The sequence below is a fragment of the Sclerotinia sclerotiorum genome, genomic scaffold (genome assembly GCF_000146945.2).
Source record: "Sclerotinia sclerotiorum 1980 UF-70 scaffold_1 genomic scaffold, whole genome shotgun sequence".
NCBI lineage: Eukaryota > Fungi > Ascomycota > Leotiomycetes > Helotiales > Sclerotiniaceae > Sclerotinia > Sclerotinia sclerotiorum.
In genome coordinates this window covers 304566-317011 of record NW_001820835.1, presented here as the reverse complement: position 1 = coordinate 317011, position 12446 = coordinate 304566, and the positions used below count along the sequence as shown (strand labels likewise).

Here is a 12446-nt window from a genome sequence, read left to right as displayed (position 1 = left end):
GAGTGGCGGTGGTAGTTGAAGAAGGTATAGAAGCAAGAATCGTGGATTGTGGGTGTGGTAGTAGGAAAAGTTTAGTATCAGTTTGGAAGAGTTGACTTACTCAGTAGTGAGTATACGGTTCCCTTCAACAGAGAAGGCGTCGAGAAAGTCCTGTTGGATGAAAGTCAGTATTGATGATCTCGAGGTTGATGAAGCAGCCAGTTTTGGCTGAAAGTATCGGGCGGGACTGACGTGGTGTTGAATGCGAAACGAAGAAGACTTAGGATGGTACTTACTTCAGATGTTTGGCACTTGAATTGTCTGTGTAAAAGGCCTGAATTTGTGAGTCTCTATTTGATAGATCGATGGTTCTTTCTGTGGTGAAATGATATATCTGGGGACCTTGATTTTAAGGACTTCGAAGAAAACGCAAGTGCGTCCTTTCAGATAATAGCTCGGGAGTACTCACAATAGAATCAAAAGCAGAAGAATTTTCTCGCAAAGCGACGAATATAAAAAGAGCGTATGTTGGCTATTGTCTTTCCCAAAGTTGTATTCTGAGTTTTGTTGGAAGTGGTTATTGTGCGAGAGAACAATAAGGTTGAGATATTCTAGTCACGTTGCTGTACGCAACAAGGCTCTACACCTTAGCGAGCAAATGATTTCTTGAGAAAATCGGGCCTTCCAACATTAGTTTTCTTATCTTATTTCCTTGCTAGGTACGATGATGAGAAGAGTGTCTTATGTTTGCGTTGTTTGTGGTAGCAGCAAGAAGTTTTACAAAGTGAATATGTTAGTGAATCAATAATAGTGAAGAGCTCTCCGCGAAGTATCAGCTATACCTTTGTCATAGCACTTAAAGTTCTCCCTCAATTTACCTATCTGCTCTGCCCCGTGCTTGGAGACTTACCCTCGTGAGGTTGATAACTAGTTGGAATACCTGGGAAATTCCCATATCGAATACTCCCAAGCCAATATCTCACTGTCATTATACGGTCTTACCAAAAACACCTAAAAACTGCACCCTCTTGCTTCCATGTTTCACAACACCATATGCACACTCTCGTAAGTCTCATTATCTTTATCCCTCAGACCTATTAAACGGGTCGTTTCTACATATTACTATTGATAGAAGAACTGGTTCCACATCTTCTATACTCCATGGCCGTCTTTTCATACTCTGACTAGATCCCAAAATGCAGGTTCAAGACGGATCCGATTCGAGCTCGGCGCGGAACAGAACCTTATAACCATTTGCAGCTCAAGCAAGAAAAGAACCACCTTCACTACCAATCTACGTTACTCTTACTGCTGTTCCTGCGAAGATCGAGTTTACTGGCTGTTAGAGTTGGATACCTATGTGCAGTGCTGTCTGCTCTCAACATCCCTTGAGTTTCCCGGAAAAGAAGAGAAGAGCTTCAAACAAACCCATACTCATAACCGCAGCATATCCCCAAGAGTTAACACTACCTCGTTTCAGAGATATTCATCAGCCATCGCTACAAAGTCCGGATTCATGGCGAATCCAGAAGAGAAGAGAATGCCAGATGACCCGAAAAGAAGAATATAAGATTACAAGCAGAGTTACTCTTATCCTAGAAAAAGATGCAAGTGTGAGCAAATTAAGCAATGGGTCCCTCTATTCACAACACCTTCCATAATATATAAGCTTTTGTCCTACATACTATTCATTCGCTACAATGCACGTTTCTCCTCTATAACCCTTTCTACCGCGAAAATTAAGCGAAATCGCATCACAAAAGAAGCGATGAACATTACTAATTTTGTACATGATGATTTGTATTTCACCGCTTTCGAAACTCTGCATGTTGTAATAGGTTATTAAATGGATTTGTATGAATGCTATGCTATATCATGAGACTTTTCAATAGGTATGGTTTGGTGGTGAAAAAGTTGATGTGGAATAAGAGAGGAATTTTGCGGGTAGAATTACTTTCCAGGTTTCCACGCAATTTGTAGAGTTATATATATAATTCAACTGACTCGCTCTGATCTCATTGACCATGATATGAAGAATTCCCGGTGGTGAACCCTGAGTTAAACCTTCAAACAACACCGCCTCTCCTCTATTTCCACCTCTTCACGCTGGTTGTTGCCTGCTACTTCCCTTCTTTCCCTCTCATTTTCCCTCCATCTAATTCCCCACCACCCCTCATATCCACCCTCTCACCACTTCCAAAATCCCAAATTCCAAAAGTAAACAAAAAACAAACAAACAAATAAACAAACCATCCTCAGTTCCCTCATTCCCCCCAAATTTCTTCCTCCCCCTTAATTCCCCACAACCCCTGCCACCCTAGTATTCTCAAAAAAAACCTGAAACGTACTAAAAAAATAAAATAAATAAATCAAATCACGTCATCGGTTAATTATCCAATGGTATGATTGATATGTTTCGGCTTGGTAAGTTGAAGGAAAGCTGACCTCGGGAAAAGTGAGGATGGGTTGAAGATGAGGGGGAAAGAAGAAAGAAAGAGGATATGTAAAAGCCTCGGAGCCTGGAGGTCGAGGATGAAGATAGAAATGGAAATGGAAATGAAAATAATATTGGTTCGTAGGGTGAAAGGAAGAAGGAAAGAAAGAAAGTGTTGCTGGTATGGGATGGTGGTATGGGATGGTGTGGTGTTATGGGGATTATAGGTTGAAGTGAATACAAGTGAAATAGGAGGGAAAGGAAAGAGAGGAGATGGTATTGATAATGTGATGTTTGATGTCTGATATAGTCAATAAGAGTCTTACCTTTGTCAGGCAAGAAGGATAACTATGATTCAAGTAAAACTAGATGTTCAAACTGACGATTCGCTTGTGCATGTCAAAGTATGGAAGATTTCATCATAAACACTGATGATGAACACATGGATATCTCATCTACGATTCCAGGAAGAGTGGTGTATATTCAATTTATCAACAATTAACACCAACCAAGTAAACCTATTCCAATCCCTTTCCCAGTAACTCCTGTCCTATCTCTTTAATTAAAGTTTCTTTTGGAAATGCTTTGGCCTTGTCCATTATAGTCTTCTGAGCATCCATACTTTTCAGTAAATCCACCAACTCTCCACCTTTCGGGCTTCCAAACACCAAATGACCAAACGCCAATAAATATCCCTTTAAAGCTTCCGGGGATTCTTTTTCTTCTTGTATAGCTTCTAGTAATGAAGCAGCGAGTTCTATTTGCTCACTTTCTGGTAATACTTCTTTATGGTCTTCTATGCGAAGACTGGAGTTTGCAAATGCCATATTGAATGCAAGGCTTGCGGCTGCGACACGAACATTATGATGTGCATCATTAAGTAGAGAGGTAGTGATTAGTTGAACAAGTGGATTGGTAAGAGTCGGACAGCCGAGGATGTGTTGAGGATACAGGGGACTTGTAAAGAGATTGCAACCTGCTTGAAGTGCGACTAAACGAAGTGAGTAAGGGCAGTCCTTGAGACTATCAACATATGTGAATAGAGGAGCAATAGTTTTGTGGTTGCTTTCCTCGGCATAGTAACCACTAAGTCTGGGGTCCACAAGAGCACATCGAAGAAGGTCAACGATTGTGAACATAATTTCAGTAGGTAATTTGGAGGGAGCTTCGCGGAGAAACCAACTAAAAGCATCTAAATCTGGCAGATGCGTCTCTGCTGCAGGTTTTGATTGCCCTTCTGAGACAAAGTGAAGAACTCCTTTGACTGCTGGAACCTCAGCAGCAGGTCCCATCTTTGCTTTGAGTTTCTCAAGTGGTGGGACTTTAGTATAGATAACTGGCAGCATATCTGGGGCTCGAAGTGCTGGTAAACGTAAAGACTCGTGTGCATGAGGTGGGAATGCCATTTGTACAAGTAACCCTACGTTTGCTCGAAGGGACGCTACATCTCCTCCCGCCCAACGTTTCTCCTCCTCGCCTTGTAAGTAAGTCGCAAAGGAAGGCGTAGTAGTAACACTGTATTTCGTGGCAATCTCATACGACCTGGAGATATCAACCATTATGAGGATGGCTTTGCGTCCGGCATCCTTTGCAAGTTGCTCAAATACAGGGTATAAAGGTTTGCAAGGAGCGCAATTACGAGAGGTAAAGAAGATGACTGCGCATTTCTTCTTGGCTGATTTCAAAAGATTATCCAACTCGGTAGATGTGGTCACATGTCGAACCTGGGACATCGATGCTTGCTGCTGCGGATCCTCCGAGCTTTGTATACCCAAAAGTCCGCCATTATTCATACTATTCAAGGTGACGTAGTCATTGAAGTGTGGTTGTATCATTCTGCCAAAGGGAGTGTTGAGTACAGTTTCTGGGAGATTCGTAATATACTCGGGGATTCCCTTGCCAACCAGAAAGGTGGCAAAATCGTTCGAGAAATTATTGCAGTTGTGTTTCCAGAGATCGTACGCCTACATTTGAATTAGCTCATAAGTGAGGATTAATACCGCAAGATAAATTACCTCAAAAGTATAGATTGCTTCAACGAGTCGAGATATTCCAGAATGACATCCATAGGCAAATCTGTTTTCCCTAATTCCAGAACCTGCAATGGCTTGCCTAGATGGGTTGTCCCAGGCCTAACCGTCTTGACGCCTCCATCGTAGGTATATTCAATACCCTCGAAAACGACCGAAGTATGATAGATAGCGTCAATTTGGACTCCTAAGAGGGCCCCCGATAAGTTGCGAGCTAGGCCTTTCGACAGATCATAAATGTATAGCTGTACGTTCATTATTTTATTGCTGTGAATGTTGAGTATCTAAGTAGGTAATAGGAAAATGCGTACTTAGAAATATCCTTTTAGAGATAGGATATGCGCAAATTAGTAGAAGAGAGAGTAACTACTAGGTAGGAGATAGAAAGAGAAACCAAACTTAGGGGTTTTATGGTGGTAGCAATATTAACAATTTCATGTAGGTCATAAAATCAGTTCTATATCATTCTATGAAAGTAATAAAGTCATTGAGATCAAGCAAGTACGTACCGAAGGCAACTTCTAGCTGACGATGTTCCGAGACTCGGTTGAGAGGTGTGTCATTAATAGATTACTACAGAAACTCAGTCACTGATGGGTGTGAATAATAGATTATTAAGGAATTCCTGGTATCAGTCTTTTCACGATATACGATAAGCAGAAATCTTTATCTCTACACCCCCACAAGCCCCATTCCTTCCAGATCAACCAATCATCTATCGCCGCGATACCAAATTTAGCCATAGTTCAAATTCAATGCAAGGGTAAAGGTAAATTGTATTGTCCCCTATTTTCCATTTTCTGTCTTTCGCCCTTACTTTAAAGTTCTTCTGGAATTACACGTACAGCACTGTTCTTTTTCCATCTTCATTCCCCATTCTATTTCCCTGGCAATTACGCAAAAAGGATTTAGAACTTCACCAATCCTTTCTATTCCATACTTTACACTCACTTTTTTCGTTTATATTACTAGACTTGAGTTGGTATTTTAATACAAGGTGGTTAGTTCTACTTGTCGCTCTTTCGCAGATGCGACGTACTTCTGTCTCTCTCCCATCGAAGAGCACAGCACACGATCCTCACGAGAAACTTGCAAGATATAATAAATCAGGCGCAAACGAAAGCGCCGCTTTCAAACTGGAGAAATCAAAGAACGCCATGATGACCCAAAGCCAGCGGTCAAGATACATGAAGACAGGAGGAATCTTGCTCTTCGTCGTGTTCTTATTCTACTACCTGTCCCCAAGTGGAACCCAGGTATCAAACACTGGTATGCCATCTGGATACATTTAATATCACTCTCTAATATGTAATAGTTGGAAATGCCGCCGATACAGTTAAAAGTGGAAATAATGGGCAATCACCATCCGACTCAACATATGGGACGACGAAGTGCTCGAAATCCTTTAGCAAGTCGAAACCGATTGTTCAATATGCAATCATGATTGATGCTGGCAGTACCGGATCTAGAGTTCACGTATATAAATTTAATAACTGCGGCCCCACACCAGAGTTGGAACATGAGGAATTCAAAATGACTGAAAAGAAAGAGGGTGGTTCCGGATTGAGCTCTTATGGAGCCGATGCCGAAGGAGCTGCAAAGAGTCTCGACATGCTTATGGATGTTGCAGTGAAAACTGTTCCCGACGCACTCAAATCTTGCACTCCTGTGGCTGTCAAGGCTACTGCTGGTCTACGAAAACTTGGTCCGGAATTGAGCGCCAATATTCTCAAGGCTGTTCGTACCAGATTGGAAACTGTCTATCCTTTCGCAGTTGTATCTGATGAGAAGGGCGGAGTCCAGGTTATGGACGGTACTGATGAGGGTGTTTACGCTTGGATCACTACCAACTTTTTACTTGGCAACATTGGAGGCCCAGCTCCTGGAGATACTGCAGCAGTTTTCGATCTTGGTGGAGGATCAACCCAAGTTGTCTTCGAACCGAAATTCAAATTACCGGAAAAAATGGCTGAAGGTGATCACAAATACAAGCTTACTTTTGGCGGAAGAGATTTCGAGCTTTACCAACATTCTCACTTGGGATATGGTCTCATGGCAGCCCGTGAAACAATTCACAAGACTCTCATTGATGATGTTCATGCAGCTAATCCTTCGGATCTCTCCTGGACCGCATCACCAATCATCAATCCTTGTATTGCACCAGGCATGAACCGTTCCATCGATATTGCATTTGACGAGAAGCATCCTCTTCGTGCTAAGTTGGGAGAAAAGAATGAATTCGTTATGAAGGGCCCTTCTTCGCCATCTCCAGCTCAATGCCGTAAACTCGCAGAGAAGATGTTGTTCAAGGAAGCCGAATGTAAAGTTGCACCTTGCTCTTTCAATGGTGTTCATCAACCTTCTTTAGAAAAGACCTTCCAGCATGAGGATGTCTACACTTTCTCATACTTCTTTGACCGTACCGACCCTCTTGGGATGCCAGAATCCTTTACTCTACGGGAACTGCATGATCTTACAAGCCAGGTTTGTGGTGGAGAGTCTCATTGGGATATGTTTAGAAATGTTCCTGATGCCCTCAAGGAATTGAGGGATAGGCCCGAATGGTGTCTTGATTTGAACTTCATGATGGCTTTGTTGCACACGGGTTACGAAATGCCAATCGATAGAGAGGTTAAGATTGCAAAGAAGCTCAAGGGTAATGAGCTTGGATGGTGTCTTGGTGCTAGGTATGTTTTATTCCTCTCTTATTAAGTACTCTAGCTAACCACGAATAGTCTCCCATTGCTTGAGGTTGGCTCCGGATGGAAGTGCCGTGTCAAGGAAATCTCATAGATGATCATGTAATGAGCCTCCAGATATGTATGATTCATGGATGATTGGCGTAATGAAGGGATTGATTCTCAAGATCATTTAAGACTTAGAGGCATCACAGCTGTGTTTATACAGCGGCTTTGATTGAGTAAATAATTCATTAAATTTTATTCTTTTCCCTGCCATTATGAAATAGATTACTCTCTGGACATTCTGCGTTGCATTTTACTGAACATCATTTAATTTAGAAACATCAACCTTGGTGAGGAGAGATTCGCTAAGCGCCCTGGTCGGTAGTTACCTTTCAGGGATATTTCACGTGATTAGCCCTCTGCATTTGAATGGCCGACGTCATCGACGACGTCTGCCCAGCTCATTGTGTGTTACAACTATCAGATGTATTAGTATAATTTACCCTTCAAGCTTTCTATCGATGATCCGTTGTGATAACTTGCGAGCAGAAACTCCCCATTACAATTTCCAAATCCATCTATCTAGCCATTCTAGCTAAAATGCGATTAATCACATCCCTCAAACTTCTTCTCATAACCATCTTCGAGCTTAGCTCCGCCCTCGTCGTATCCCCAGAATTATACAATTACAATCCTTCTGAATATAACGGGCCTCAGACCGACAAATACAAACCCTTCAAAAGCATTCGAAAAATGTACGTATTACATCCCACAATCGCAATATAAATCCCACAACGTGCGCCTAACACTTCCCCTAGTCTCAAAAAATCATCCATTATCCCCGATGTCCTCGATCCCTTCATTCCTTCCTGTTATCTTATTCCCTTCTACTTTCCCTCTTTCTCCTCAAAACATAAAACAGTAAAATTAGGCAATACACTCCTTCCCTCACAAACACAATCCCCGCCCTCTATGCAAATTTTCTGCCCTGGGAAAATGGAGGTTCAAGGTGGTTTGACAGTTATTCTTACGGATCCGGATGCGCCGTCGAGGAAGGATGATGGTTTGTCGGAGATGTGTCATTGGATTGCGAGGGTGCCTGAGGTGGTTATTACGCCGCGGGGTGTGAGGGTGTGGGTTAATGCGTCGGATTTGGTGGGGGTTGTTGATTGTGGGTTTTTTTTTTGTTTCTTTTTGTTTTTGTTTTTCCCTTTTCTGTTTGGTTGGACGGGTTAGAAAGAAATGCTAATCGGGTGATTTGATGGGTTTCAATGAATATTTATATACTGATGGTAGATATAAATTTCTAGATAAAGCACCAGCGCCACCTAAAAGAACAGGTAAACATCGCTATGTATTCGTGCTTTTGGAGGGAGAAAATACGGATTTAAAAGCCCCCGAGGAGAGAAAACATTGGGGGTTTGAAGAGCCGGGAAGTGGTGTGAGGGAGTGGGCGGAGAAGGTAAATTTGACGGTTTTGGGGGCGAATTTTCTTTATGAGAAATATCATCGTGAGGAGATGAAGGAGGGTAAGTTTGAAATCTAGTTTTTCGTTTTGAGGGTTGCTTTTGGTTCTGGCTGTGGGGAGATATGGATTTGTGGAGGTTAGGTTTCAGCGGGTGGGGGATGATGACGATTTATTTGGAATCTCTGACTCGTGGATATGCAGGATGAGAGTCGAAAGATAGTTCTTGAGATAGTGTTACTTTTCTGAGCCTCAGTCTAGTTTGATGAGAGGCGTAATATATTTTATTTTTCTATGTATTTTATCTGTTTTTCACTCTAGCAATAAAAATTGTGTTGTCCACCATCTACTTGATGACCTTTATACTTAGTATGTGCTACATATATCTGGTCCTAATATTTAAAACATCTATTTCTCTTTTTGATAGCAAAATTTCCATCTTAACCTTTCTCATCTACACATCTATTTTTTAGGAGAGTGCACAAAGTAGTGCGTGTACTCCGTACACTGTTACATTCCTATCACTTCCATTACTACGGAGAAACTATACAAATATTAAATTTAATAATCAGCGAAACCTTAACTTATTATATTGCCTGAAGTGAGGTTATTTTGACTTGTATTGTTACATTGTAACATTATAAACTATTATCACGTGCTATAGGATCATATGGATAGTTTTGTGAGGGAGCGAGGGAGCGAGGGAGCGAAGGAGCGAGATTCGAATCTCGCTCCCCAGCTCCATCGCTCCAATATTGGAATACGAAGGTCTATATAATCAAGATGGATTCCCTTTGTATAGAGCTTCGTGCTCAAGATCAATCATTTAGTATACTCTACTATTAGTTACGAATTGCATTATTGTCATTACTTTAAGTCCCTGCTTGACGCCTAGTTACAAACCACCTCGAGAGCCTAGAGCACTTCCACGTGATCTAGACGGCAAACCTCGTAACAAATTAATCATTGAATTTTTTCAAAAATTAAGATTATAAAATGTTAAATAAATACTCTTAGATTGTTAAACAGATTTTGTTTTACAATATTTAATTCTTTTAATATAAATAAATAAAACAAGTGAGTTTTGGTGTGACAGGGCCTACGTCTAGTAGCAGTGCACGCTCACTGTAAAGTGAAACAGTTTGATTATTACAAGCCTTACTGGAATTCTAAGAATGCTGTGTTCCTTAAATGTACAGCTAAACTGCAACAACTAAACAAGTGTTAAGTCTTGCAGTGGAATATCCTGCCAGAATTTCTTGCCGCCAAGCCCTTTGTTCTCAGAATACCACAAACCCAGCCTTTCGTAATCACCTTCAGTTCCGGCAACAGGTCGAACAAGGATGCCTAGCACTATTTTCGGATCAGTAGTGTCGCGGCCCCGAAACATGGTCGGATTATTGGGAGAAGTACTAGTAATAAGCACCATTGACAATTGATCGATAGGTCCTCGAGGATAGTCACTATCATCATGAAGAGCAGAGTAAGAGTCCCAGTCCAAGAATAAATGCGCTATGTATTCGCCATTCTCCGACCACAAATTGTAGTTGAAAACAAGTATGAAGGCCAAAACTCTCGCCTCTCCTGCTTTGTTGACTCTGGCCTTTCCCGTTTTGTCGACGGGTAATTTGAAAACCTTGGCAGAAACAAAAATTCTTCCTTCGGAAACTTGACCATATGGGTTGAGTGGATCGTGAGAAATGTCGGCACCATGGAGTGTGAATTCCAGCCGGAAGTGGGCTTTGTGCTGGTTGACCCCGCATATCCAGATAAACGGCGTTGGACGACGTGCCCAGCTCCAAGATGGAGCAACATAGCCATGAGGCTGAGGCTTGTAGTAATCCTCAAACTCCATCCATGAATTTTGAGCCCAGAAAAGGCCTCTGTGAAGATCGGAAGCCCACAAGCCAGCCAAGTACTTCTGGTCGGAAAAATGGTCGCATACAGACTTCGCCAATGCGGAGATGGCTGGTAGTCTATCTTGTTCATAGGAGAGCTTTCTTGAAACATATACCGACATCAAACCATACCAGGAGCACAGTGTTCCGGTCAAAAAGAAAAATTCACCCAGGCGTTTCCCATGCATTGCTGTAAAGTTACATCGTATACAGGGTAGGGTTCATTTTTACGCACTACCTCGTAGACTTTGAAAGGCATAAATGCTTGATGTAATGTATCAAAAGGATTTAAGTCTAAATGTTTCTTTAGGAAGTGTAAATAGGTTGAAATTTCTAACAAATATATCTGGTTGAAACAAAAAGGTAAAGAAAAAAGAACGTTGAAAACCAGCAGACGGCATCTTTTTAGGCAAGAAACTTTCCGTATCAATCAAGAATGACTCTTAGACATAAACTATGTAATTATATGAATCAAAATACTTGAAAACAACTAAACAAAAAAGTTTAGGACACTGCACTGCGCAGTCATCATTGATCTGATATGATATTGCCTTAGAGTTGGAGCAATATATATCACCACGAAGTTCTAGAAGAGCTGTAAGGTAGTGACTGAGTATCATAAAACAGAACATTTCATAAATAGCTTCCTCCTTTCTCCTTCATACGTAATATAACAAATAATAAGCATAGAATCAAATTTCCATATGATTAAGCTCCAGTGTGATCAACCAGTCAACCAGTCATCAGATTTGTTCACTAAATAAGTACATCACAATCATGTTTTTTACCCATATATATATAATTATCATGAAACGGTTAAATAAATACTCTAAAATAAGAATATACTTATTTTCTCCTTCACTTTATTCTCTCAAGCTCAAACAAATACTTCCTGATTTACATCCCCCTAACACCACTTTTTATATTCACCCTGACTATATCATAATTAATCAATCATTTATACCTACCTATACATTAAAAATATATTGCACAGTCAAACAAAACACTCGAAACAAATAACATGTACCTCTTTTCCTCTTTTCATCTTATATTCCTTCATTTTCCAAGTTCCAAGAAAAACTCTCAGATTCATTCTCCTAACATCACTTTCTGAATTCACTATCTAACCATCATCATCAATCACTTGCACTTACATCCACATATAGAAACATATTAGAAAATATGATAAAATAAAATTATCTATAAATCACACTTTTGCTTTCACCTTCTTCCTTCTCCTCCATGTTTCCAAGCTCGCTCAAGCAAAAACTTTTAAATTCATATCTCCTGATTCCACTTCCTCCCATCACTCAACCAGAACTCAAGTCCAATTCTCCAAAATACACAATAATCATTCCCTAAACATCCCCAAAGCCGCCCGTGGATACGTATCCAGACGCACAGATTTAATTGATATAGTTCTCAGACCGATTAGATATATCAAAAGCTCAACTGTCTCAAATGCACCGAGAATTATCAGCTCTTATCCCTCTAACCACACGGAAAGAAACCTACCAAAACTAGAAACCACTCAACCCGAATACACTTCCATCTCCATCTCCATCTCCATCCCCCTAGTAACCATATCTCTTCAATCCATCTTCTTTTGCCCTACGAATAAGTTCTTCATCCGACAAATACCTATACGCATATCCCGTTTCTTCTAATTCACATCTAGCCCTGCTTCTACTCCTGCTCTGAACCCGAGATACACCACCCCTCTCCACCTGTTCCCTTCCCCTTCCGATATAAATACCAGCCGGCTCCTCGACATAAGGCATTTGACGTGGGTGGATACTCCCCTACTATACACCGCCGGGAAGCGAAATCACTTATATTCCCTCCCGCGAGAATGCGCCCTATGATAAGGCATTGTAGACGACTCGCCACCTTGCTGTTCCTTGGACGCTTGGTGGGAATTTGTATTAATATGCGAGACGAAAGGTTGCTCTGGTC

General features: G+C 41.1%; 7 protein-coding genes across 7 annotated transcripts; 3 read left to right on the top strand and 4 right to left on the bottom strand.

Annotated features, from left to right (window-relative positions):
- Positions 1–96: 96 nt before the first annotated feature.
- SS1G_00117 (predicted protein) lies at positions 97–968 on the bottom strand (the record flags this gene model as incomplete). The annotated part of the gene is made up of 3 exons (XM_001597981.1): positions 97–150; positions 276–313; positions 890–968. The coding sequence occupies 3 exons, from the start codon at positions 966–968 to the stop codon at positions 97–99; spliced, it is 171 nt and encodes a 56-aa protein (XP_001598031.1).
- Positions 969–1337: 369 nt separating this feature from the next.
- Positions 1338–1640, top strand: SS1G_00116 (predicted protein; the record flags this gene model as incomplete). The annotated part of the gene is made up of 1 exon (XM_001597980.1): positions 1338–1640. The coding sequence occupies one exon, from the start codon at positions 1338–1340 to the stop codon at positions 1638–1640; it is 303 nt and encodes a 100-aa protein (XP_001598030.1).
- A 1291-nt stretch (positions 1641–2931) lies between these two features.
- SS1G_00115 (hypothetical protein) lies at positions 2932–5186 on the bottom strand (the record flags this gene model as incomplete). Its single annotated transcript, XM_001597979.1, has 3 exons — positions 2932–4377; positions 4551–4710; positions 5095–5186. 3 exons carry the CDS (start codon positions 5184–5186, stop codon positions 2932–2934), a joined length of 1698 nt encoding a protein of 565 aa, XP_001598029.1.
- A 417-nt stretch (positions 5187–5603) lies between these two features.
- On the top strand, positions 5604–7236 carry SS1G_00114 (hypothetical protein; the record flags this gene model as incomplete). Its single annotated transcript, XM_001597978.1, has 3 exons — positions 5604–5712; positions 5759–7130; positions 7179–7236. The coding sequence occupies 3 exons, from the start codon at positions 5604–5606 to the stop codon at positions 7234–7236; spliced, it is 1539 nt and encodes a 512-aa protein (XP_001598028.1).
- Positions 7237–8123: 887 nt separating this feature from the next.
- SS1G_00113 (predicted protein) lies at positions 8124–8801 on the top strand (the record flags this gene model as incomplete). Its single annotated transcript, XM_001597977.1, has 3 exons — positions 8124–8298; positions 8438–8656; positions 8797–8801. The coding sequence occupies 3 exons, from the start codon at positions 8124–8126 to the stop codon at positions 8799–8801; spliced, it is 399 nt and encodes a 132-aa protein (XP_001598027.1).
- Positions 8802–9805: 1004 nt separating this feature from the next.
- Positions 9806–10678, bottom strand: SS1G_00112 (hypothetical protein; the record flags this gene model as incomplete). The annotated part of the gene is made up of 1 exon (XM_001597976.1): positions 9806–10678. The coding sequence occupies one exon, from the start codon at positions 10676–10678 to the stop codon at positions 9806–9808; it is 873 nt and encodes a 290-aa protein (XP_001598026.1).
- A 1386-nt stretch (positions 10679–12064) lies between these two features.
- Positions 12065–12271, bottom strand: SS1G_00111 (predicted protein; the record flags this gene model as incomplete). The annotated part of the gene is made up of 1 exon (XM_001597975.1): positions 12065–12271. One exon carries the CDS (start codon positions 12269–12271, stop codon positions 12065–12067), a length of 207 nt encoding a protein of 68 aa, XP_001598025.1.
- Positions 12272–12446: the final 175 nt, after the last annotated feature.